The sequence below is a fragment of the Macrotis lagotis genome, chromosome 2 (genome assembly GCF_037893015.1).
Source record: "Macrotis lagotis isolate mMagLag1 chromosome 2, bilby.v1.9.chrom.fasta, whole genome shotgun sequence".
Lineage (NCBI taxonomy): Eukaryota > Metazoa > Chordata > Mammalia > Peramelemorphia > Peramelidae > Macrotis > Macrotis lagotis.
Genome location: NC_133659.1, coordinates 184,426,410 through 184,454,067, shown reverse-complemented (window position 1 = coordinate 184,454,067; position 27,658 = coordinate 184,426,410). Strand labels below are relative to the sequence as shown.

General features: G+C 40.8%; 1 protein-coding gene across 2 annotated transcripts; it reads left to right on the top strand.

The window, feature by feature from the left end:
• Positions 1-27,658, top strand: MYCBPAP (MYCBP associated protein). Of its 2 annotated transcripts, XM_074223747.1 has the most exons (19): positions 1-129; positions 8,638-8,765; positions 9,504-9,660; positions 9,826-9,932; positions 10,479-10,662; positions 11,415-11,530; positions 15,110-15,251; positions 15,398-15,513; positions 15,631-15,743; positions 16,995-17,106; positions 17,845-18,034; positions 18,363-18,550; positions 19,373-19,519; positions 19,673-20,053; positions 20,708-20,829; positions 23,392-23,507; positions 24,613-24,737; positions 24,913-25,092; positions 27,485-27,658. In XM_074223747.1, exons 1-19 carry the CDS (start codon positions 87-89, stop codon positions 27,632-27,634), a joined length of 2,817 nt encoding a protein of 938 aa, XP_074079848.1. In that variant the 5' UTR covers positions 1-86; the 3' UTR covers positions 27,635-27,658. The 2 variants fall into 2 exon arrangements, with proteins under 2 accessions (XP_074079848.1, XP_074079849.1); XM_074223748.1 differs by lacking the exons at positions 23,392-23,507; positions 27,485-27,658 and having other exon boundaries at positions 24,913-24,997.

The following is a 27,658-nucleotide window of genomic DNA, read 5'->3' as shown; positions in this document are numbered from 1 at the left end:
CTGTCTGGGCTGGAGGACCAAAAGCTAGGAAATTAGGGCGTGGTCTGGGGCCGGGGTCAAGAGTAGGCGAGGGGGGTAACGCAGCCATGAAGTCTCATAAGAAGGAACTGCGGACCCGAACTCCCCTGGGTAATGCCTCGAGTCCTTCGGGAGATGTGGTGCCCTAAGGGCTTGACTTGGGGGTGCACATCCTGGGGACCTGGGACTGGACGTGCAGTTTTGGAGGGCTTGAGGCTGGGGATGCACACCCTGGAGGAAGAGTGCCCGAAACGGGACACATACTTGGGGGTGCACCTATGGGAGCCTGAGCTAAGAATGGGACTGGTGCTGTGCGTTTCTGAGATGCCCGTGCTGGCTGCCCGAGATGTAGGGTGCAGCTGCTTTGAGTTTGTGAGATGACATACACACGGGAGGTGTTTTGAGGCTAGAAATACAGATACTGTGGATGCCCGACATGGGTATGTGCATGCTTGGGGGTTCATGTACGAGATTGGGGCTGCAAGTACTGTAAGTTTGGGGGGTGCCCCTGCTGGATGACTGGGATTGGTGGTGGAGACATATTTTCTTAGGGTTCTGAGATAGAGGGTTCAGATGCTGTGTATTTCTTTCTTTTTTTTTTAAAGAAAGATTTTATTTATTTTGAGTTTTACAATTTTTCTGATGCTGTGGATTTTTGATTCCAACATGTCCCATTCTGGGTGCCTGAGATGAGATGTTCAAGTGCTTCTTAGCGCACATGCTTGGAAGGGAGCGCTCAAGATGGCAGTATGCATAATAGGGAGCCTGTAATTGGGGAGTTGCAGTTTCTTTGCTAGCTTGAGAAACTCCTGTAGGTTCTGTTTGGAGGTACAATAGGAGATAATTTGGGAACCTGAGATGAGAAGTTTAAGTGTTGTTGCAAAGATTAAAATTGGAGGTTACAAGTACCAAAAGTTAACTGCGATTGGAGGTACTATTTTGGGTGGTGCAAGTGTTATTGGGGAGATAAAATTAAAACTAGTTAGGAGGTAAGATATTGGAGGGGTATTGGGGGATCCGAGATAGGAAGGTCAGAAGTAACTCGGGACTCTGAAATATGCATAGACTCCTCCCTCTGCAGAAGGCCAGTATTTTCAGGGAGAGAGAGAAGAAAATATGACATTGTTTGAATGTGGTCTTCTCTGATACAGGAGAATTCAGTGAAGGGCAGGAAAAACCAGGAAAAGGGTATTTGGCACTGAATCCCTGGGTGTTTGTACAGTGGTCACTGAAACCAGACAGGTTCCAGTGATTCCTAGTCTATGGAGGAGACACTAAAGTCATTACCCTTTCTCCTCTGGACCTCTGCAGACCTGAGGACAGCTACTTGGAAAGCAGCTCATCACTAGTTCATTCAAGTCTTTATCAAGACATCCATCTACATCTAATTACCCCAATGACCATAGGTTTCTTCCAAGGCACCTGGACCCTCTTCTAACTCCCCTCTCTACTATCTTACTTTATAATTGTACCAGTTCCTTTAGGTTCAGTTAGAAACTCTAGGTAGATGACTCTTATAGCTCTCTTTCCAATGCAAGTCCCTCTCCTGAGCTCCAGTTGCCTTTTGGACTTCTGAACATTTCATAGGCATTAGGCACCTCAAGTTTAAGGATGTCTAAAACAGAACTCATTCTCTTTTTGCCACTGTGAGGGTTTACTACTGTAGGTAGTTGTTTGCATGTTGTCTCCAATAGACTGAGCTCCTTCATCAAAAGGGGCCATGTAATTACCTTTCTTTGTGTCCCCATCATACTTCTGCCTTCTAAACTTCCCTATTACTTTAGGGAAATCACCATCCTGCCACTCACTCAAGTTGGCAACCTTGCTTTCATTCTTACCTCCACAATCTTACCCCATATACTTAAATTATAACCTGATCTTGTGTTTTTTTCAAATTCACATCTGTCCTACCAGTCCCCTACTCTCTTTAACTCAAAGTGAGCTACCATCTCAGTTGGGGCAGCTAGGTGAGACCATTGATAGAGGACAGGAACCTTGAATCAGGAAGACCTAAATTCAAATCTGGACTCAGATACTAGCTGAGAGACTCTGAGCAAAACATTTAACCTCAGTTTCCTCATCTATAAAATAGGATGATAATAATAATAATAGAACTTATTCACAAGATTGTTATGGGGATCAAATGAGATCATTGTAAAGTGTTTAGTATTATGTAGATTATTATTATTATCATCATCATCATCATCATCATCACCACTTCTCACCTGCACTACTGTAGTCATTTCCTTCTTGGTCTCCTTGCTTCAAAGACATGATGATCCATCTTTTACTCAGCAGTCAGAGAGATTTTTTAAAAGTGTAGATCTGTCCTTGTCACCTCCCTCCCCACAAACCACAATGATTAACTGTTACCTCAAGGATAAAATATGTGGTTGTCTAACATTTCAAGCCCTTCACAGTTTGGGTCAGCTCAAATCCTCCCTCCTTCAGGATGCCTTTTCTAGTTCCCCTAATTTCTAGTGTGAGATTTTCTTCCATAGATCTTTTATGTCTCTTGTTCCTTACAAGCTCTCTTCCCTATTTTAATGTGAAATCGGGCAAAGGACTATCTTTTTTCTTTTTTTAAAAAATAATATCTCCAATGCTTATCACAGAGCCTCACTCACACAAAGGGCTTAATAAATGCCTATTGGTTGATTGTAATAACCTAATTGATCTCTTTTGCATCTACTCTTTAGCATCATCCATACTGATGCTGGAGTAAACTTTATAATACATAAATCTGTTCCATGACACTCCTATTCATTAAAATATCCAATGAGAACATGTTCTTTAAAATTTAAACTATTTCTCTAAAATATCATGTTTCCTATATGATATTACCCATGCTCCTTAGCTTGGCATTGAAAACACTCTGCAGTCTGGTTCTGACCTGCCTTTCCAGGTTGATTTCCCTTGGACCCCTTCATTCACTTGCTGGGCCAGCCAAACAGGGCTCCTTATCATTGGCCTCTTCCCTCATTCCCATCATCCATAGCACTTCTGGAGCAGCAACTATATGTTGGATTTTATGTTAAGTGTTTGGTTGTTTGTCTTTCTGTTTTTTGGCAAGGCAATTGGGAATGGACTCCCTCAGAGGAAAAACTAGTAAGGGACTTGCCCAGCTAGTAAGTATCAGGTATCTGAGTCTGAACTGGAACTCAGGTCCTCTTGATTACAGGACCTGTGCTAAATACTTTTTTTTTTGGAAAATTTATTTTACTTGATCCTCACAACAACCCTAAGGGATAGGCACTATTACTATCATCTTCATTTTATATTTGAAGAAACTGAAGCAATCAAAGGTTAAGTGACTTGTCCAGGATTGCACAAATGCAAAGCATCTGAGATCAAATTTGAATTCAGATATTTTCAGTATTCTGTCCACTGTGCCACTTAACTGCCTCATCTTCCCCCTTCTGCCATTGTATAGGTCAACCCTATTTTCTGGAATTCACTCTCTCTACACACTTGTCTTTCAGATCTCTTCATCTTCCTTCAAGGTTCATCTTCAGTTTCTCTTTGGAACCTTCTCTGAACCCCTCAGCTAAAAGTGTTTTCTTCCTGGGCAAACAGCTCTATCTGGGTAGTCTTGAGAGAAATTGCTGGGACTGCCTCTGTTGCTTAATAGCTGTGGGAATTTGGACAAGTCATTTAACCACCACCTGCCTCAGTTTCCTCCTCTGTAAAAACTGAAATAAACCTACCTTAGAGTTGCTTTATCAAATAAGACAATAATGGTAAAGTTCTTAGCCCAGTGTTTGGGACATAGCATGTATTATATATAAATATCACCTCTTATTATCTTTATTTCCTTCTCCTACTTCAAAAGTTCTGGGGATATTATTTGATCACTACCTGCCTTGAACTAAACTTGTCAGCCTACATGTGTCATTCTTCCTCTCTTCCTTTCAAGTACAATATAAACTCCTTGTTTCTATTTTCCATGCCTTGCATTTAATAGGCACACACTTTGTTGTTGCTGTTGTTGTTGTTTTTTAATTCACTGGAAGATTATTGCAATGGTTCTCAGTGAGCCTGGGTTCTAGGTTAGACATGACTTTGTTAAGAGCTGAGAAATCTTTTTCAAGCCATATTTCCCTTTCTGTGACTCAGGTTCTTCCCTAAAAAAATGAAAAGGTTTCTCTCCAAGTTCTTTTATATCTGCTTCATGTATATTGTACACATTACTATAAATGTACATATTGTCTCTTCTCTTATATTGTAAGAAGTCAGGGACTGTTTGGATTGTGTCTTTGAATGTCTGGTACCTCACATAAGTTTATATTAAGTATTTATTGATTGACTCTGATTGACTAGTTGACTTTTAAGATCTCTTCTAGCTCTGACTGTATATATTTTAAGTAGAGAGGACTGAAGTCTCTTCTCTCCTACTATCTGTTGGGTTTTTTAATTAATTTATTTTGAATTTTACAATTTTCCCCTATCTTGCTTCCCTCCCGCCCCTCACAGAAGGCAGTCTGTTAGTCTTCACATTGTTTCCATGCTATACATTGATCTAAATTGAATGTGTTGAGAGAGAAATCATATCCTTAAGAAAAAAAAAATAAGAGATAGCAAAATTACATAATAAGATAACTTTTTAAAAAACTAAAGGTAATAGTTTTTTGTCTTTGTTCAAACTCCACAATTCTTTCTCTGGATACAGATGGTTTTCTCCATCGCAAATACCCCAAAATTGACCCTAATTGTTGTACAGATGGAATGAGCAAGTCCATTAAGATCGACTATCAACCCCAAGTTGCTGTTACGGTATACAGTGTTCTTCTGGTTTTGCTCATCTCTATCTGTTTGGTTTTGAAAGATGATGAGGATTTAGTTGGTTAGAAGGAAAAGGACTAAGTTTTCCAGATAAGGTGAGTAAAAATAGCAAAACCACTAGGCGGCAAAGTGGATGAAGTATTAGACCTGGAGTTCAAATCTGACTTCAGATATTTCCTACCTGTGTGACCCTGGGCAAGTCACTTAACCCTGTTTTCCTCAGTGTCCTTATCTGTAAAAATGAGCTGGAAAAGTAAATAGCAAATCATTCCAGTGTCTTTGCTAGGAAAACCTCAGAGTCACAAAGAGTCAGATGCTACTGAAATGACTTAACAACAGCAGCGACAACAAAATAGCAAAGCATGCATTCATTCCACAAACATTTATTGAATTTTTTACTCTCTTTAAACTTTGCTGAACACTAGGGATACAAAGATATAGAGAAAGGTAATAGAAATTATATAGATAATATGTTACATAGACTAAAATAATATAATATGTAATAATGTAAGTTATTTTATAATACACACTATAATATAATGCATAATAGAGAGGATACACTGTTGTTTGTATGTGTGTATTATAGATTGTATATCTATATATGTATATACATACACTATATATTATGCAACAAAGCAAATATATCTTCTATATAAAATATTATTTTTATTTATAAAAAAAGTCAAAGCAAGACAAAAATATTTTTTCAGCAGTCAATCTATAACTTCCACTTCCATAATTCTGCTGAGATGGTTTTTTTCATTGCTGAACAAATCCTAGTCATCAGAATTAAAACACTTTGTCATCCTTTTTTTATTTCTTCACACCTTTTAATACTAGTTTTTTCTTGAACTTCCCACCTCCTTTGGGTTCTCTGATATGGGGCCATTACAATTTTCCTCTCTAACTACTCCTGTTACTTTTTCTGGCTCTTTAAGGTCCTGTGTTTATAATGCTTCTTGCTATAGATATTCTTGTCCCTGAAGATCTCATCTATTCCCACATCATAACTTCTATGTGAATGCTTTCTAAATTGGTCTCCAGCACTGATTGTTTTCCTTAGCATCCATACCATATTTCCAACCTCCTGTTAGATATACACTTCTCTTCCAGATTTGACTATTTCTGTTAATGGCACCAGTGATTTCCCACTTAAGTTAAAAAAATTTGTGGTCTTCCTTAGCTACTATTTCTATTAGCTCCTAATTGCTTAATCTTATAAATCTAACTCCATAATAGCTGTAAGATCCCATATCTCTGTTTTCTACTCCTACTACTACCCTACCCCTTTTCAGGTCCATTTTACCCCTGACCTGGAAAATTACCATCTTCTAATTCTTTTCCCTAAAGCTAATCTCTTATCCCTGCTCCCCCTATATATCTTATATATGACTGTCATGTTAATTTGATCCCCAACCTTTGATTACTAATTTGATCCATTAAATTGGTCATTGATTTGATCATAGACTTATAAATTAAAAAGTAGAAGGGAACTTGGAGATCATTTCATCCCTTTCTTATACCAAAGAAGCAGAGTCTACATGTTGTGCTTGCCTGACAAATTCATTAAGAGCCAATAGGAGTGAAGCTTAGCCCACAGTCTATTGAAGTTGCCATCTGTCAATGAATCTATTAGAATTCTGAGTCCTTTCTATGTTAATTACCTTCACATTATTGGGTGAATTGGTTTCTTAAAACTTCTCTCCCCCAGTTGCCCTGCAACTTTTTTCTCTGATTGGCTGATTTCTCCTTGAAAATACATTTTAAAGGAGAATGCTCAAATCAGCTATATCTTCATTTTTTTCTGATTGCACTCCTGACTTTCTGGATTTCCTCTACCATGCCCTCTCCCAAACCTTATCTATTTTCCCTCTCCTTGTTCCCGCCCCCCAATTCTTTCAATTTCCTTTAATATGTTGTCTTCTTCATTTAGAGTGTAAGCCTCTTGGTTGTCTCAGCACTTGGCCCAGGGCCTAATACATAGTAAATGCTTACTAAAGGCATGTTGATTTGACTTGACCTACCCTCAATTCCATGCTGTTAGATTAATCATATTAATACATTTTGGGAGCCAGTTTTGCATTCCAGAGTATTGACCATTTCTCCCCACTTGGTAAAAATATTGGAAAGAATGCATGAATTTTTCTCTCTTAGTGCATATCTTAACATTTCTATCTGGGCATGCATCTTCTCTCTCCATAGTTTTAAGCTCTATTGATTACATTGATAGGTCTTTGGGCAAATAACTGTCTTCCTAGTTCTTACCTAGATAAGATATGGACCAGAACAAGTACAGAGAGTAGCAATTGAAGGTCTTTGAGCATATTAATGAGTTTCTTTCTATCACTTGTAGTCTCAGAAGGAAATTCCTACATAGATATAACATATGATCACATTTAACTTCATGTTTAGACTTGTGCATTAAGAATATTAGGCAATGATTTATAGAGTTGATATGAGAGGGACTAGGGGCAGAGAAATAATTGCAATATTTAGGTAAGATGATAATGAAGATATGAAAGAGATTGGTGGTGGCACTTAGGTAGATAGTGTTTCACATGTATAATTTCCTTATTTCCTAACAAACATCCCTGTGAAATAAGTGCTTTCTCATTTTACAGATCAAGGACCTGAGACTCAAAGAGGCTGAATTGCCCAAGATCACACAAATAGCAAGTGTTTGAGGCAAGATTCAAAAAGGGTTTTTTTGACCCCAAGTTTAATGCTCTATCCTTTCCAGCCTCCTTTCTTTAGAAAGGGGCAGACAGAATCAAGAGAAATTATGGAGACAGAATCCATAAGATTTGGGCGTGGGATACAGGCACAAAGAAGAGAAAATCAAAAAGGACTCTAAGATTATGAACAAGGGTGACTAGAAGAACTGTATGTCCATTTACAGAAATGGGAGGCAAGAAGATGAGCATGTTTTGGAGAAAAGGTGATGAGTTCAGTTTTAGACATTTTACATTTTATATTCCAGGAGGGAGTTTAAAGAGAGTTAACCAGTAGACATGTGGAAAAGAGGTCAAGGCTAGTGTTAGGGTTTGGGGGTGATCTGCAGAGTCAGTAATTAAAGCTATGGGAGTAGTTAAAGAAAAAGAAAAGGGTTGAGGATAGGACCTTTCAGGATTCCTATATCAAAAGAGTCAGGAAAAAGAGGTAACAGAGGAGACAGAGAAGTTACTCTAGGGACAAGCAGGCAGGTTCTGTCTCAAGGAAACCAAAATGGTAATTTGGTTTGCAACATCATATGTAACATTTAGGTCACTTGAGTGGCACAATAGTTATTACATTAGTCTTGGAATCAGGAAGACTCTTCTTCCAGTGTTCAAATCTGACCTCAAACACTTCCTGGATAACTCTGGGCAAGATACTGAACCCTCTTTACCTCAGTTTTCTCATTTGGAAAAAGTGCTACAGAAGGAAATGGCAAACCATTCCAGTATTTTTGCCAAAACCCCAATAAGGATCACAAAAGGTTGAATATGATGGAACAACAACAATAACATGCTATAAAGGAAGCCAAGAATTTCTTTTTTAGTTTCAAAGTCCCTTTTAACTATATCAACCAGCCTGTGGACAAACATTTGAGTTGCAATCTGCCAGGCCATTGGACTCAATGATCAGGAAGTCATTGATGAGCCTTGAAAGAGCCAAATTATAGAATATGAGGAGTGAGTAGTGGAATGGAAGTGGGGGAAGGCTCCCAGACCACACCAGTTAGGCTTCTGTTATTAGCACACGAAGAATTTGTCCTTTCCTCCACAGAACCTAATACAGTTCTTTCCTTTAGCAGCAATATGTAAAAATGTTTGCAAACAGTCTTTTGCCTTCCAGATAAGAAACGTGCAAAGGTCACTGAACTCGTCACTCCTCCCATCCAGGAGGAACCCGAACCTGTCAGCAATGTCCTGCAAGGAGATGATATCCTGGCTTTGGCCATTAAGCTTGAGGACTTAAAAAAGGTGGGGATTACTCCTGGTGAGCTGTTGCTCTAGACTACCAACAGTAGCATCTTTTTTCAGCACGTTTTCCCCCCATACTCTATGTGGTGAGTGACATTTTTAAAAACTGAACCACATCCACAATCATCCTTGGCCCCCATGTTGTTGTCATTATGACTCATCTGCCTTAAGGGAAAGACAGATTACACACAGGTACTTATCGTTTAGAATTCCTAAATTGTATATGTTAACATTTGAGATTCTTGTAAGACACTTCCCATGTAAGGAAAAGAAAATGAAGTTAAATGTGATCATATGTTACATTTCCTTCTGAGACTCAAAGTGATAGAAAAAACTCATTAATTTTCTCTTCATCTCTACAAGGAACTTTAGAGGCTTTTCATCTTCATCATTGTTGTCTCCATTTCATTGGTGACCAATGCATTTAAGAACTTGCTCCAAATCACTAAGACTTGGATTGATCTGCTCATTCCTAATTCTGAGGTTCATGAAAAAGCATCTTCTTTCCATCTGAATTTGTCAGATGGTACAGAGTTTTATTATTTCCTTCTTCCACTAGGGTTTCACTGTCAACTCTGTTCCTCATATATTTTTTAAGGAAGATCAAGAAGAATTGGAGCAATTGATTTTTCAGTCCCTGATAGTTCCCTTGAGGAAGAAAAGTAGATAAGAGTAGACAGTCTGGTTTATGTGTGTATGTTCTTTTTCTGATCTCATGAAATTCTCTTGTTTCTTTAGCAACATGTTCCCCGACCTCCTGCTTTGGAGGAGAAAACTGTTACCCATCAAGTTTTCATTCGAAAGCATAAAATCCCAAAGGTCAAGAAATTGGTGCATCATTTAGTAGCTCGCCCAGCTACTCCTGAAGCAGCCACAAAGCCCTTGGATTACTCTGGTAAGACCAGAATTTATCCCTGCTCCAAATGCATAGGTCATCCTCAAATAGCAGGGACTCTTCAGAAATCTCCTGTGTGAAAAAGGTCAATGTCGAGATGCTCTTGATGAGGAGGAATTTTCAGCAACAACAGGAATTTTATTCCTCCTTTTTCTTTTTTACTAGGGCCAGCAGAGGAAAGCTCCGATGGCAAAGAACAGATTCTCCCCCACAAGATTTTGGGAACTCTCTATGACCTCAAGAGAATAGCAATTGCCCGAGGAAACTTTGAGGTATGATGGTAAAAAACCGTGTAAGTATGAGAAATCACTAGAGGCTTTTATCTTCCTCCCTAAGACATTTTTAGGATGAAATCATTTTCAAGTGGCAGATATTTCAGACTTGTGGTCATGGGCTTGCTGGAGCCAGCTTGAACTGGCTTGAGAGATCCCATGATTAAATTGCTTGAGAGAGAGACCATTGTTAAATTTTAAGTGGCAAACTTTTATACCTCAAAGCTACAAATTGATATATTGGTTGACTAGACTTAAGAAATTGGTATAGAAAATGTTAATCTCTTCCCTTTGGGGAATCTGTTGTTAAACATTTTCCAGAACATCCCTGCTTACAGTTCTATATAGCAGAGAGACACTTTGAATAAGGGCAGTGCTAACTCTATTCTGTCATACAGGAAGAACTGACCATTTCTTGTCCAAGGGGGTATGTATTTTTAATAGACTGATCTCTATGAAAATTCCTGCTGATCTCTAGGACAGTCCCACATCCATGGTAGTGGTGGGTAAAAGCAGGGAGACCCTTCTGTCTCTTCTGTACTCCAGTTGGCTGAAATGATCCCAGACACCACAGAAATGGACAGTGCCATTATTGTAGCACCAGATAAGTCAAAGAAACGATCCCAAAAAGAGAAGATAGATCTCTGGCTACCACCTTCTCAGCATAAATCTCTGAATAACTGGAAACGCCATATGAATCTGAGGAAGAAGCAACAAGAGACTCTAAGTGGTAAGTAAAGTCTGGGAGCCTTGAACCTGAACCTGTCTACTGCTATACTGACCTCTTGCCCAGCTATCTGGAAGACCACTGCTGGCTGTTGAAAAGGCCCTGGCCTCTGCCCTTGATTAACCATGCTGTCTTGGGCAAGGCACTCAACTCCTCTGAGCCTCGGCTTACTTCTCTGTAAAAGGGGGATAATAATATCTCTACCAGCTAACTTCCAGGGGTTGGTGATGATCATAATGACCACAATCTAAAGTGCTTTATAAACTATAAAGTGGGATATAATTATAAGCTATTATTATTATTATTGGTGATACTAATTCTGATGATAATGATATCCTCTCTTCTACCTCTCATCCAAATCCTTTGGCTCTGGGATGAGTTGGCTACTTCTATTGCTGGGATCTGTCCAGGAGTTTCCAGAACCAGCTCAGGTCTCCTACTTGTTAATTTTCATTGTGAGCATTTACATGTTGTAAATCTACAAATTAGTGTTTGACCTCCTGTCTTGTTAATGGTCTAGATTTAAGAAAATTATGGAGAAAATTATAATCATGCAAGTTAAACTTAAAAGACCATTTTAAAAACATATCAGCACACCTAGATCTGTCTCTTTCATGAGTCTGATAAATGCACTAACTTGTCCACGTAAGGTATTTACAGTCATTTGTTCTGACCATGGAGGAAAGGCAAGATTAAGGAGACATGGGGCTGGGAAATTATGGAAGAAGGTGTGACACATCTTTATCTGTCAATAGAACATCTGAAAAAACCGGTGAATGAGCTCCTGATGAATACAGGGGAAAACTTCAGACGGATACAGGAAGAACGATCTCTGATTGAGCGTTCCCTTTCTATTTTACGTTGTGGGAAGGTGAGAAGAGACATCCCTCACTTTTTATTTCTAATTTGCATGGTTCATTTTTTTTTAAGGAAAAAAGATTAACTATCAGGGTAAATAATTTCATATGGTAGAAAAAAAAACCTTGCTCCATTGCAAACTTTGGAATATTCAAGGAACCTCTTTTTTTTAATTTTTATTTGTTTAGGTTTTTTTAAGGCAAATGGGGTTAAGTGGCTTGCCCAAGGCCACACAGCTAGGTAATTATTAAGTGTCTGAGACCGGATTTGAACCCAGGTACTCCTGACTCCAGGGCCAGTGCTTTATCCACTGTGCCACCTAGCCGCCCCAAGGAACCTCTTCTAAACAAAAGCAATAAGCATTTGTTAAATATCAACTATGGGTCAGGTAGGTGGTGCAGTAGCTAGAGCACTAGATCTGGAATCAGGAAGACCTGAGTTCAGATGTGACTTCAGATACTTACTAGCTGTGTGACCCTGAGCAAGTCACTTAACCCTATATGCCTCAGTTTCCTCATTTGTCAAATTAACTGGAGAAGGAAATGGCAAACCAGAATCTTTGCCAGGAAAACTTCAAATGGAATCATGGAGAGTTGGAAATGATTCAAAAAGTATCTACCATGTATAAGGCACTGTAACAAGTACTGGAGTTACAGAGACAAAACCAAAAAACAGAGAGAGAGAGAGAGAGAGAGAGAGAGAGAGAGAGAGAGAGAGAGAGAGAGAGAGAGAGAACCACTAATTAGATTTAGACTTTGGTACCTGAGTTCAGGCTTGAAGGAAGTTAAAGATTCTAAGAGGTGAAGGTGAAAAAGAAAAGCATTCCAGACATGGAAACAGCTTGTATCAATGCATTGGTTGTGGGAAATGGATTTTGAGTTTAGGAAGAGCAAGGTACCCAGTTTGGATAGAATTTAGAATGGAGAATGAAGCAAAATGTGAAATAAACTTAGAAAAGTAGTTTGGAATCAGATAGAGAAGGGATTTAAGTCCCAAGCTGAAGAATTTGTTTTTTAACCTATAGACCACTGAAGAGCCTTGAGCAGGGGAATGGCATAAACTTGAACTTTAGGAACACGTATAGGACCAGGGAGAGAGTAGAAGAGAAGTCAGTTAAGGGGCAATTACTATTATTTAGTAGTGAGGTAATGTATGGTTGTATGGGTAGAGAGGAGAGAGGTGGAGGTAGAATTGTTAAGATTTAGCTAGAAAGGAAGAGGAAAGAGTTGAAGTTGACCTCTAAAGTTATGATGCTCTCCCACAGGAAATTTTGTGAGAGAGACAGGCTTAGAGGGTGGGGAACAATAAAGTTATCCATTTTGACCATGATGAGTTCAAGATGCTAATAGGTTATCCAGAAGTTATTTTGGAGATTTTGGACTAGAATTTAGGAGAGCTATTATAGGCCATATAGATTTGAGTGTCATCTTCATAGAGATAATTGAACCCAAAAGAGTGGATGAAATCCCCAAAAGAGAGGGTATAGAGAAGATCCCAGTACAGATCCTGGAAGGGACATTCTCCATCAAAAAAAAAATCCCCTGTGATTAAAGGACAGGATATTATTATTGATCCTTTAAAGGAGGCTGTAATTGGATAGGTTAAACCTATAACAACATCTTGAAATCTGAGATAGGAGAGTCTCTAGGCAGCATTAGAAGCTGCAAAGAAAGAGGTCCTCAAGAAGAGGAACAGAGAAAAGACCATAGACTCTAGCAATTAACTCAGAGAGAGCATTCTTGGCATATTTTGAACTTAGCTGCCAGACTATGAGGGTTTGAGATCAGAATGGAAGACAAGGAAGGGGGACCACTATAGCAGAGGGCATTTTTTAAGGAGTTCAGCTCTCAATGTGAAGAGAAATTTGGGATCAGGACTTGAGCGTTTGGCAGGGTAAGTAAAGATTTTTAAGGATAGAAGAGACCTGGATGCATTGTCATCAGCAGAGAAAGAGCCTATAGAAGAGAAAATGGAGATTTGAGAGGGGAATAATAAAAGTGATAAACTCCCAGTAGCCTACCAGTGGAAAGAAGATCAAGAGTCCAAGGAGAGGTGTTAGTCTTATCAAAGGCGGCAAAGAAGGAGAGAGTGTGGGGAGTGATTTAGGTAGTATTCATTTGTAATATTGAACTTGAATTGGTACTAGACCCTTGGGTGGCTCATTCTTGTTCCTAGGTTAAATTAAAAACTTCTTAGTTTGGCATTTACAGTTCTTTATAACCTAACTCCATAAATACCTTTTTTAGGTTCACTCCATATCACTCTCCTTATGGTTTGTATTCCAGCCAAAATGGCTTGACTGTCCCTGCTTTTGTCCAGGTGGTCCCTCATGTCTGGAGCACTCTCTGTCCTTACCACCATCTCTTACATTCTCCAGTGTCCTCAAAGGCTCTTATCAGACATCATTGCTGCCTTGCCCTCCCCCACCCACCCCCAATACCTATTAACTGGTCCTATCCAATATTTCCTATGGGAAGCCTTTGCTGAGTCCTGGTGGTCAGTGTGCTGTCTCTCCTTAAAAGGTCCTTAGTCCTTCTCTATTTACATATTGTATTATCTCTGGGCAATTTACATTCCTTGAGGAAGACCAGGACTTTTTTCAATTCATCTTTGAATCTCTGGTGCTTGACATATATCTGTGCACATAGTAAGATCTTTTTAATAGATAGACAGCTTAAAAAGTCAGGAGCAGGGGGAGCACTCTGAATTAAGTGGCTCAGGCTGAATTATCATAACTTTAGGGACATTCTCCATCAAAAAGAAAAAAAGCAAGATTTTCTCCCTTTTCCAAGAACTCACTCAAATTTTCATTTACACATTTAGGTCAATGAACTTCAGACATCCAAAAGGGGAAGTCCCTGCTGTGTGCCAGGCCCTTTCCTAGGAACTTTTCTAAATATTCTTTCTTATCAGTCTCTGCACAGCATATCCCAGACCTTAAAGATATCAAGAAAAGCACATCCAAAGAAATGATTTGCTGAGGGCTTTACAGCTATCTCATTTGATAATAAAAATGTAACTTTCTTACTAAAATGTAAGAGTTTGGAAATACATAGTAGGTGCTTAAATGCAGACTGAATTGGTTTGGAGTGGTTGATGGGTATTGGGGTGACTGTGCAATGCCATTTAAAGTGTGTGAAGTGAGGTGACAGAGCACTTTGCAGAAACTCAGCACTTTTGTGAAGTCAGTTTCTGTATCCAGAAGCATAGAGTTGGATGCAGCATTTCAAATAGTCTTCAAAGAAGCTAGAAAATGTAAGAGAAGAGATAAAGAGAGCAAAGGACAGCAGGGGAGAACCAATAGGCCAGTGTGGTTGGTTGGTGTGGAGGTAGTCCCCAAAGGGTACTCTTTTGGATCCTGATAATTCTGTATCTGTCCCAAATATTAGATCTCTCAGGAGTCTCTGTAAAAGTCAAAACTCCATATCCCTGGAGGAAAAACATGAAAGATTTTCTGATGACATCACAAGGGGTACTGTTTCATCAGAGAGAGGTCCTGTTTGCTTTATATCAGATGTTCTTGACTTTCTGGACTCCCCATATTGGTACTATTTTGAATTGGGAGGAGTCCAATCAGTTCTTAATTTACCAGGGCTCTGAAGTTGACTGTGATTTCTGGTGCCAGCCTGAATATATTGGAGATCAACTAACAGGTCTGGTGACTCAGTGGCCTCGTAGCTCTCGACAGCCCATCCTTCATGTAGGAAAACCCCAGAGCATTCAGATGGAGTCAGGTAAGAAAAATAACTTTAACTAGCATTCGGTGAAGGTAGTTTTCTTAGAGATTCTACTGAGATAATGGAACTCTTTAGTAGGGGAAAGTGGGTGAAAAGGAATAGGTTGATCTGCCATGAACTGAATGACATGGCTTGTTCTCCAGGACTGCCGACTATGAAGGAACCTTGGTTCCGTTTCCCCTGGGATAAAAGTCTCTTTTTGATGGACCGACGAAAGGAACTAGAGTCCATCTTGAAGGAGTTGGATTTTAACCAGCCGGTAATGTTATTGGACCTTTTGTAACCTCCTCAGTATGAAGCTCCTTTGAAATACTTATGTCATTTTATAAAAGGTGAACATATTTCCCTTTCCTATTTTTTTCCCTTTTGAATTAAGGACATTGATGGCCTTGAAGTGGTTGGTAAAGGACATCCTTTCTCATCTGTATCTGCCCAGCACTTTCCAGTCTTTAAAGATGTAAAGGAAAGTACATCTAATGAAGAGATTTCGTGAGTTGGATTTAAGGTCAGGGGAGGGTAAATGATATCCATTGTGGGACATCTCATGTATCCTTGTCTGCATTCCAGAGTAGTACTCTCTTCTGATATTTTTATTTGTGTTCAGGGCCAGCCCACCCCACTAACTCTCTCTAGTAGCCATCATTTCTTAGTCTGACCTTTTTCAAGTTTCTCTTTCAGTCATCTCTCTTACCCTAATGTATTCTGCAGGATGATTATCTTGAACATTTCTCCACTTATCATGAGGAATAATTATCAAATCTCATTTTGTATATAATCAATGATTCTATAGTTTGAGGATTTGGATACTTGGGGAGTTTTCTATGTCTGGCTTTTTAAAACCCTTGAAAATCTGGTTTCTTTCAGCTTTTCTGCCATTTCACTCCCTTCCATGTACTCTATGGCCTAGTTATATTGACCTCTTTTTGCCAGTCTCCATCTTCTGACCCAGTGGTCTTTTCCCTTGCTTTTCTTCTTGATCTTTTCCTTCCAGTGTCCCTGACTTTCTTCAAGACTCAACTTGAATCCCATCTCCTGCTGGTCCTCCCCATACTAGTACCTCTCCTCAGAGATTACATTTTTTTTTGCAAGGCAAATGGGGTTAAGTGGCTTGCCCAAGGCCACACAGCTAGGTAATTATTAAGTGTCTGAGACCAGATTTGAACCCAGGTACTCTTGACTCCAGGGCTGGTGCTTTATCCACTGTGCCACCTAGCCGCCCCTGAGATTACATTTATAATCTTATATGGACATAGTTATTTGCATATGGTTTCTCCCATTAGAATGTGAACTCCTTGAGGGCAGGGAATATATTTTTACCTCTTGTTGTCTCATAATAGCATTTAAAATATAGTGCTTTTCATATCTTTATTATTATTGTATTTTATTTTCATAATAACCTTAGTGGGAAGTTATTATTATACCCATTTTCCAAATAAGGCAACTGGGACAGGCAAAGGTTAAGTGCTAGCCAGGGAATATCTTGAGGTTTGAATTGGATTTAGCACTTTCTGACTCCAATTTAAGGGTTTGTCCCACACTATCTAGCTATCACCATTATTTATCATGGGGCCTGGCTTAGCAAACACTTATTAAATGCATGTTGATGATGAGGATGCTGTGTCTTCTTCAATATCTCTCAATATCATCTAATTTTGTCCTGATCTACATGCCCCTGGTTGTTCTTTCTCTGGGTTCTACAGAAGAACATCAGTATCCTTATGTTCTTGGTTTGTCTTCCAGTGATTCCTTAGCTGACTATCCTGATGTAGTTCCCATGCCTTTTCTTGGTCCTTCTTTGCTATTCTGTGGAAAACCAGCATGCTGGATCGATAGTAGCCTACCATCAGGAGAGGTAAACCCTGTCTACCTTGGTGTTCCTTTAAATCCAAAATGAGGTTTTCACTATAGCCTAGCACAGGGAAAAGGACTACACTGAAGGTGACTTTAATAAACTCACATGGTGATAGCAATGCCCCATTTTAATTTAGTCTGACCATATGTTTAGCCTCCATCCAAAAATGGCAACAGGACTAACTCGAACAGGAACAAAATCAGAAGACTAAGGGACTCCCTGGACCTTAAAATCATAGCTTTCAATCTGGAAGGGAACTTGGATCTAATCCAATCTGCTCATTTTCCAGACAAGGAAATCAAGTGATTTGTTTAAGGCCTGGCAAGTAGTGAACCACAGAGCACAGATTCCAATCCAGGTCCTTGGATTCTGACCCCTGGGCTCTTTTCACTATCCCCCCCTTCCACTACCCCACCACACCCTGTTCTCACCTGCTGCTTTACCTCTAAGCAAGCTTTTACATCAGCCCTCCCTAAACAAATATCTCTAAAGGGGTAAAGATTTCATAATATCCTCCAGGAACTAAAGAATTCTCACAGGTGGGAAATGGTCATTAGCATTAATTTCAGGATTTCTAGCCACAGACTAAAATCCACTTTGTTTCTTCATTTTTGTCAGTGACAAATCCTGGAAAGTCACCATTAAGATTTCATTTTTATAGCCTCCCATTGCTTCATTTGAGAGTAGAGTCCTCCAGGGGCGAGCAGATCAGCTTCAATGTCCCCTTCTCTCCCATAGAGACCAATTGGCATTGCTGTCCGTTTGACCTTTGAGACCATGGAAAGGGAGAAAACATCTTCTGTCTTAACAGTTGTTAATAATGGCACTGCAGCTATTTGGTATGATTGGAGGCGGCTCCGACAGCCGGAAACCTTTGAAGAGTTTAAGGAGAGCGGATGGCAACGGTTTTACTTTAACACCAAGGAAGGTATATAAGAAAGTGGTCTTGGTCTTCCTGGCCCAGTCAGGTTCTGACCTTAAGCATATCCCTGAAAAAAGCCAAGGTGTATTAATTGTCCTGCTTCCCTGAATCTGACCTGGCATAAAGAATATACCAAACCAGAGCTGACTTGGTGTAGGTAGAATTGAAATTCTCCTTTAGGAGACTGGATTTGAATCTTAAGGGGAATGAGATGCCCCCTCCCTCCCATACACACACCTTCAAGAGGTGGAGGGGAGTGCTAGATCTAGAGGTCCAGTTTCTGGGCTTGGCTAACTTGGATTTTGGGGAGACTTTAAGACCCTGTTCTGTTCAGGTGTGATTCTTCCTGGGGAAACAAAGGAGTACACCTTCTTCTTCAAGTCTGCAAATGCAGGGATCTTCAGGGAGTACTGGGAGTTTGGAACCCACCCAATCCTGTTAGGGGGAGCTATGCTGCATGTCACTCTGCGGGGTGTTGCTCTGAGTCAAGACATTTGGAAGAAAGATAGAGACTCACTGGAGGTAAGAGACCTAGAGCCTGGCAACTGTGGAGGAGGTTGTACAGATTACTGGCTGATGTTCATAGTGATCCTATTACCCCCAGCCCATAGAGGATGATCTTCACAAACAAGCTACCACTTTTATCTAACAGAAAATTCCTTTTGCCCAAGGTCATAAAGTCATAAATGTCAGTGATGAGATTTGAACTAGCTCCTTCTGCCCCAAGACCAGGGTCTTTCTATGTATTGCCCAGCAAAAGTAATTTTTTAAGGACCAAGTTTAAGTTATTTCACCCTGCACAGTATTGAAGTATTATCATAGCCTGTTAGAATCTGAAAGTAGTTAGGCTGGGCTTGAAAGAATCAGGGAAAAAACCCACTTAATTGAATTATGATGGAAGATATGAACTATGATGCTCTTGCCATGCTAAGTGTCCTAGCATTTATGCCATTGGACTTGTTATTTCTAGCTGGTTGATAGAAAGGACTGATGAGTGTTCACTAGTGTCTTCCCAAAGCTCCTTTTCCTACATATTGCAGACTCCCTATGGAAGTGATGGCCATGTATATCAGGAGGGAGGTTAGCATGCAAATTGTGCTCAAGGGTTTGTTATTGTTTTGTTCTAAGGTTTAGGAAACTTATGTGTGTTAGGGAAGGCATCAGAAAGCAGCTGCGGAGACTGGAGGGAAGGGGTAGAGAGGCTTAAACCTCAGAGGGTTGAGTTTTGTTAGTGGGATTTTACTCCTGAAGCATCTGCCCTGAAGTGGTTTATGAAAGGTCTGGAGGATAGATAAACAGAAAACAAAAACCCTGAGTGCTAGGGCTTCTCTTTTGTTTCCTCAGGTAAAACTGTCTTCTCATGAAGCTGTCACTGTTGTGGAGGACTTGCTGAATGAGCTGCTGGGAGGGATCTGGCCCGTGGAGCGACCTGAATCCCCAGTAGATGCCTACCTCACTGAGGAAGATCTGTTCTCCTACAAAAACCCTCAGGTACAGGGCTTACCTGCAACCATCTTCAAGGAGAAAGTACTAGGGAGACTTCCAGGCAACAGAATGCCTAATGAGTTAGCAACAAGGGGTAAATGGGCTCCTTCCTAGTTCTTGAGCTCTGACCCTTTGTGTCATTCTCCATTGCTCTTACAGCTACATTATCAACATCAAGTGGTTCAAGATCTCCATGAATTATGGAATGAATACATGGTCCCATCTCCACCGACCCACCCTGAGGAGAAAGCAGCTTCACCAGTCCCCGAGGAGGAGGAACCAGTAGTCCTAAAGTTCCCAGTGGGCTCTGATAAGACTCCTTTATGGGAAAGGATGAAGAACATTTTAGGGGAAATCAAGTCCCCAAAGGCAACCAGGAAAGATTCTAAGCCCTCAGAAGAGCCCCAGAGGCACAGTATATCCAAGGAGATAAAAATCCATAAGGACCTAGACAAGCAGACTGCAGAGGTGCCGGAGATGTTGGACACAGGGGCTCCTGAGTACCCCAAGTGGAATCTCTGTGTAGATGATTTCAAAAAGGTATTGGCCTAAAAATGGACAGGATGGACACCAAAAGAGCTTAAAAGAGTGTCAATATAGGGACCAGAGGTTTCCCAGACGGGAAGAGGGAGAGTCCCCATTGTTGTGAAAGGCTCTGGGGAGGCACATGCTCCAGCCATCCCCTTCACAGGTGGGATATGAGGGCAACCAGATGGCACAGGTGCAGACATCTGAATTGTTTGGGACCATAGACAGTATGTGGGGAAACTTTCATTTCACAGAGAAAGAAACTGATCCCAGAGAGGGGACCTGATGATCTACATCCCACAGTCACTGGCAGATCCTGGGCTTGAAATTTGGCTCTTGTTATAGTCCAGTATGATGTGGACGTTCTCCTGGAACTGTTGACTCAGCTTGCCAAGCTTTGAGCATTTCTGAAGACAGATTCCTGGGATACCACCAAAGGTGTAACTGTCTCCTGGTGGTGGTAGTGGGTGCCTGGGAGGCAGAGCATCCCTCCCAAGAGCCCCTCCATCTCTCCTTAGGGCCCAGAGAGAACCAAACCTCTCCAAGCAGGGTCCCAATGAGAGACTCCTTCCTTTGTCTGGTGCAGTCAACATTCACCATGTCCTGTGCCTCCAACCTGGGACCTCCAGGACTCAGGCAGAGGTTCTGTCCTTTTGAACCCCTCAGGCAGTGCTGGAACTCCCTGAAGAGCAGCAGCGAGAAGAAGCCCTTCACAGGCTCAACAAGGGGGCCCTGGAGCTGTGCACAGAGCAGAAGCCACTGCAGTCTGACCTCATGTACCAGCTGTGGTATGAGGTCCCCACCCTCCTTCCTAGCAGAAATCACCCCAGCTTTAAAAAAAGTTTGATTGATACCCATCCCATATGTTCCCCAGTAATCCACTCCTGTAAGGGAACCCTGCTTTTAACAAAGAAAAAGCAAAGTTAAGCAAAACTAACCAGTGAATTAAAAAGGAACTGGCAGGGGCAGCTAGGTGGTGAAGTGGATAAAGCACTGGCCCTGGAGTCAAGAGTACCTGGGTTCAAATCTGGTCTCAGACATTTAATAATTACCTAGCTGTGTGGCCTTGGGCAAGCCACTTAACCCTATTTGCCTTGCAAAAAAAAAAAAAACCTAAAAAAAAAGTAACTGGCAGAAGTAGAAGCAGTAGTCAACCCTCCTTGGCTTTCTCTTCTCTACCAAGTGGGGGGGATAATTTTCTTTCTCTGTTCTCCAGGGCCAGGATTGATCCCTGTCATTAATCTTAACCCAGCTGCCCTGGAAAGTTGGTTTGTTGCACCTTTTGCAGAGCAAGAGGCCTGCATTTATAGACAGTGGTTCACTTCTCACCCGTGATGCTTATTTACTCTAGGTGACCCTGGGCAAACCATTTGACTTCTCTGAGATTTGGTTTCCTCTCTCTAGAATGAGAAGAACACAACTACTACCTACCTCAAAAGGCTGTTGTGAGGAGGTCCCAAGTCAGAATTTAAAGCTCTAGATGAATGTCAGTTGTTATTGTGTACATATTTTTCTCCTTGTTCTGCTTGCTTCTCTCTGCATTACTTCTCACAAATTTCCCCACGTTGGATCCCTCATATTCATTGCTTCTTACAGTACAGTAATAATCCATTTCATCTTCTGTTTATTCAGCAAGTGTCAGTCAGTGGCAACCCACTTCTCTTTTTTTTTTCCATGACAAAAAAATGCTGCTAAGAATATTTTTGTATATATTTCATTTATTCATTGACATGTCCCCAATTCTGTCCTGGGGAAATGTGCCTAGTGGTATTTCATTTGTCTTTCCACAGGAAAAATTTCCTTCCCTTTTCTTACTTGTGGTAGAGAGCTCCCTCCCGAGGTCTGGGTCAGGGGTCTAACCCCTTCAACATAGGGTGGCTAACAGAAACATTTGTCCTTGTCACTGGCTGCCTTATTTACCAACCTGATCTTCTGGTGTTTGCTGAGTGGTTATAATAGGACACCATTCTAGGGTTGATTCTTTGTTTTTTGACTAAGAGAGGAATAAAAGGAGAATGAGACAGGGTGAGCAGATTCACCATGTTTCATGTAGTGCTACATTTATTTCTAAACTGAGGACAGGCTAAGGGTTTTTTTTTTTGTTTTTTTACAAGGCAGTGGGGTTAAGTGACTTGCCCAAGGTCACACAGCTAGGTAATTATTAAGTGTCTGAGTCCAAATCTGAACTCAGGTCCTCCTGATTCCAGGGCTGGGTCTCTATCCACTGTACCACCTAGCTGCCCTAGGCCAAGCTTTTTAAATGACCTGATAGCTTTATTGAGGAAACATGACCAAATCCAGATGGCAAAATTTCCTGCCCACAGAATTATTCATTGAAACAATTCTTTATTTTTATCCTTTAACCTCCAATTCTTGGGACCACCAAAGCAGCTATGGTCTATCTTTTTCCTCTTCAAACATTCCCTTCTCAGGTAAGTTTGGGAAATGAGAGCCTAGCCTACTCAACTGGGATCATCTGTTGTGAGGGGCAGGGTACTATGAGAAAATGGACAGTTAGATGGTATAATGGTTAGAGTGGAGTCAGAAAAACATGAGTTCAAATCCATCCTCAGACACTAACCAGTTCTGTGACCCTGAGCAAATTACCTAACCCTGTTTGCTTCAGTTTCCTCATCTGTCAAGCGAGCTAAAGAAGGAAATGGCAAACCACTCAAGTATCTTTGCCAAGAAAAACCCCAATGGGGGCCACAAGAGTTAGACATGACTGAAATGACTGAACAGCAATGAAACTGAGAAAAATGTACCCCCAGTTCCTTATGTGAGAATGTGCAGAGCAAGGTCTGACCCTTTGCTCTGTGGCCAAAGCTAGTACAGGTCCTCTGGGAGCTAAAGAACTTCTTTACAGGTACATTTTTGGAAGATGCTTGGTGACTAGTTAAATCAAGCCCCTCCTGTCCACATTTCAGTGGTCTCTTGGGCCAGCATTAAGCAGATTTCTGCTCAAAAGTTGAAGTCAGTTGCACAATGGAGTTATGGATGGACTAGGATTCCTAACTGCCCCCTAGCATCTTTGAATTGCCTGCTCTTTCCAGTTAGCTACAATGAATTGGACCTGACTGCTGCTATAAAGTGGTGTCTTGGATGGTGCAGTGAATAGAGCACCAGCCTTGGAGTCAGGAGTACCTGGGTTCAAATCCGGCCTCAGACACTTAATAATTAGCTAGCCGTGTGGCCTTGGGCAAGCCACTTAGCCCCATTGCCTTGAAAAATCTAAAAAAAATTAAGTGGTGCCTTCTGCCCTAGATTCGGGCAGGAAGAAGGCTGCTGCTCCTCCAGGGTCTCCCCAACACATTCTAGCCTCCTGAAAGATGAATTGATTTGTTCTGTAGTTTCCAGCTGTGGCGTGATGTAATTGATGGTCTGGTGAGCCATTCCATGTGGCTAAAGTCCCTGTTAGGCCTGCCTGAGAGGGATACTGTTTATATGGACATCCTCGAAGAACAAGGTAAGATATGATTGGCACCATGTTGTCCCCCAGTCATCTGCATTCTGGTCCCCAGGATTTTTATTCTCTCTGTAGGTGAATCCCAGTTGGGTTTAGGGATAAATGTGGACTAGAACAATTCATCTCCCATCTGGGGGGATCCTGGCATTACCCAGCTAGGAGGGACCCCAGAATTCATCTAATCTGACTCCCTCATTTTATAGAGAAAGGAAGAGATGGACCTACTGATAAATAAAATTAAAGCCAACATACTTTCTGGTTTGCCTTGTTGGTTTTTGTTGTTATTTAGTCAATTCAGGCATGTCTGATCCTTTGTGACTGGCAAAGATACTGGAGTGGTTTGCCATTTCCTTCTCCAGCTCTTTTTACAGATGAGGAAAAAAAACAAACAGGGTTCAGGGACTTGCCCAGGATCACACAGTTACTAAGTGTCTGAGGCCAGATTTAAACTCAAGAGTACTCTTCCTGACTCCATTCAACCCACTCAGCCAGCCAATTGGCTTTTTGAAGCACAAGCCAAAAAGAATGCCCTTTGAGAGCAGTGGAGGAGGAGGGGAAAATAGATTATCTCAGTCAAGTTCAAGACCTAGGTTAATTTCTCATGCTATAAGAATCCTTCCTGGTAGTTAAATGTAGGTTATGGAGGCCCACTAAAGTTCTCCTTTGTTTTAAGAACTGATCATGGTGGAATCTAATTGGTGCAGTGGATAGAGCACCAGTTCTTGAATTAGGAGGATCTGAGTTCTTGCTGTGTGAATCCTAGGCAAATCACTTAACCCTGATTGCCTCCCCTCTGCTGCAAAAAAAGAATTGATTCTGTATCTTCACCTAGGTAGGAGAAGAAGTGACAGACTCAAAAAAGAAGGTAATATTCAAACAAAAAGTCATCAAAGGACATTTTGAAAAAGAATTCTCATTTAGAACAAATTTGAGATATTTTGCAGATCGGTGCTACAGAAGTAGTTTTTTTTTTTTTATCCAGTTTCTTTACCACAGAAATCCTATACCCCTAAGCAGGAAATAACCCTTCAGATTTAGAGTTAGTGCCCCCCTAGGAAACTGTGTAGAGAAGCAGAAGGATGTAACAGGAGTATTTCCTCTGTAGTAGAAGCAAAACCATCTGGGAAAATTGGAAAAGAGGACCGGAAACATGCAGCACAGGAAAAGAAGCAGATCAGTGGAAAAGAAAAAGAGGAGAAGAAAGGAGCTGCAAAGTCACCAGGAAGAGATGTGAGTTGTAGAACTTCATGGAGCTTTTGACCTAGGGGAACAAACTGGTTGGGGAAGATGGCAGTGCCTTACCCAGTGCCTCCATCACCACCACCATTCTCTGAGAGACTGCTGAGATAACCCTTTTTATTTTTTATTTTTTTATCTTAACAAAATTCTGGCTGCTTTTTTCCAGGATCGTTCCAACAGCAAGAAGCACAAAGGAAGGGAAACACAGAAGATAAATAAATCTCCAAGTCGGGATGGGAAAGAAACTCCAATTGTGGATGAATTCATTCCTGAAAAGATGGTCTCCCCCTTTGAATCAGTGGATCCTCTAATCCAAGAGAAATATAATCAGAGACTTTACATTGAGGTGAGGTTGGCAAAGGCAGGCAGGCAGGACTTCCTCTCTCTGGTATCTGCCTCTCTATGCCATTTCTTCTTCTTGTGTTGTCTTTTTCTTTACCCTTTTCCATTGCCTTTGGAGAGTCTGCTTTCTCATAATAATACCATTTCTTAGAATACCATCATAAATTTGGTTGGATTTGTCTAGAAAATGAGGATTGTTAAAGTATTGGACAGTGATAGATCTTTTTTCTAACTTGAAAATCAGAACTTAAACTAGGTCTTTTCCTACCCCCACACTCTTCTAGGTCCTCTAGATATGACCTTTGGAGGTGAGGGTAAAGACAAGATTCCACTGGATTCAACAGGCACTTGTAAAGTATCTACTATATACAAAGTTCTGTGCCACACTCTAGGAAATTAAAAAAAGGCAAAAGCACAAAACAGGCTCTGCCATCCAAGAGATTGCATTCTGTTGATCAGGGTGTAAGGGGGAAATACATGTAGCTAGAAAATGAAATGCAAAACCATGTACAAAGTAATTTCTGGGATGGGGTAAGGGGGAGTAGATCTACTATGAAGGACAGTTTGCTACTATTAGAGAGTTTCAAAGAGCATAATGGAAGGGCAGGGTTGAGTGGGTAGGGGCTTGGGAGGGATGGGGCTGGCATGGGAGCTATGGAGCAGTGGTTAAGTAAGGGAGCCTTGACCTTAGGGAGCTTGCATCTCAGAATTGTTGGGATTCTGAATGAAGCATGTAAGATCCTGGGCTTTGCTGATTATAGAGGCTTAGTTGAGATATTTCCCAGCCATCCTCAGTGAGATCAGCTCTACCTCTTCACCTACTCCTCTGGTTGAGGAGATTATCTCTTTAGTGTTGGGAAGGGCTTAGAGAAGGTCTTAGGTGCTGAACTCATGCCTACCATAGAGGAGATGAGCCAGGCAGGTGAGTCCTGGGCTCTGCCTCTTGGTCAAGTGAGACCTTTCAACCAATTCTTGGATTTCATGGGGAAGACAAGTGGTCCTCAGGGAAGAAGATTAGCAAGACAGACATGCTACAAGCTCAGCATCAGTTTATACTCAAGTATCCTCAGTGGGCAGTGCTGGGTAAGCCTGAAGGTCCCTGGTAAGTCTGGAAGAGACAGTTTATTACCTTTAATGTGTGTTCTCCTTGTTAAGTAGAGGGTAGTCAGTAGGTTACCTGGACCGGAAAAATGAGTGTGCCCATGTTAGTGGGGATTTGGAAAAATAAGGAAAAGGTGTGGTATGTGTGTATGTGTGTGTGGAGGGGATCTGAGTAGAGATGGAAAGATATTGACAGAAATGGGGGCAAGAAAGGAGAGAGAAAAGGGGAGAGAAAAGAAAATGGGAGAGAGGTGAGAAGGAAAGAAAGGGAAAGGGAGAGAGAGAGAGAGAGAGAGAGAGAGAGAGAGAGAGAGAGAGAGAGAGATAAAACATTCCAACTAGGTATCCAGATGGGCACAGAATACTGGGCCTGGAGTCAGGATGACCTGAGTGCAAATCTATCTTCAGATACTAACTGGCTGGATGATCCCAGCTGGGCAAGTCACTTAACTTGTGTCTGCCTCTGTTTCCTTAGCTATAAAGTGGGAGTCATAATAACAAATCACTACTAGTGTTATCATGAGGATTAAATGTGGTAGTATTTGTAAAGTGCCTGGCCACCTGACAGATGCTTAATAAAAATACATTCCCTTCCCTTAGTTCCCCTTTTATAGCCTTTGAATATGTAGTCCCACTTTTGGAAAAATACCTCAAGACACAGCATGAAGAATTGGTACAGTGATGTTCATCAAATGCTGCTTGCAATAGTAACAATAGGAAATAAACAGTTGTCCAGCAGTAAAGGGATAGTTGAGCAAACAGTGGGAACTCTGGTCTCTGTGTGTGCACACACAAATACAAAGAAAGTGAAAGAGGGAAATGTTCATATGGATGAAATATTAAATTGGTAAGAGTTGGTATTCTATTCATACATGGCAATGTATGCAATTGTTAGTTTATTTGTATGCCATACATTTCAATTAACATTAAAGTTAATGTTATATTGAAATAAATTAGAAAAAATTTAAATCTGAAAAAAGTTTGAAACTTAAAAATAAGTGGAAATGGAAAAATATATAATAATAATACACTCATAAAAACTTACTTTCCTTAACAAAAAACAGAAGAGGATTTAAACAAGTGGGAATAGAATTCATTAGGTTCTTGTTGATTTTAGTCAGAACAAGCCAAGCATACAGTGATTTGTTAAAAACAAGACCCTCAAGGGTTCATTTCACCTTCTATAGTCCTCCTGGGGTAGCTGTCCCTCCTTGTCTGCACTATATATTTCCTTTTCAATAGTGGCTTATCAGCTCCTAGGGAGGGTCTTTGCTAGCCTCTGCTCTCTCTTTCAGGTCTATGGGCTGCTGGATTCCTTAGTGACTGATGTGATGGTGCTGTATGATGATCTCAAGACCTCAAAGACAACGGAGCAGCAAACATTTGAGCCTCTTAAACCTATTTTTCTGTCTGACTCTTTTTCTGAACAGTCTTCAGGGAAATAAAAATAAATGTATGAGTTTCTACAA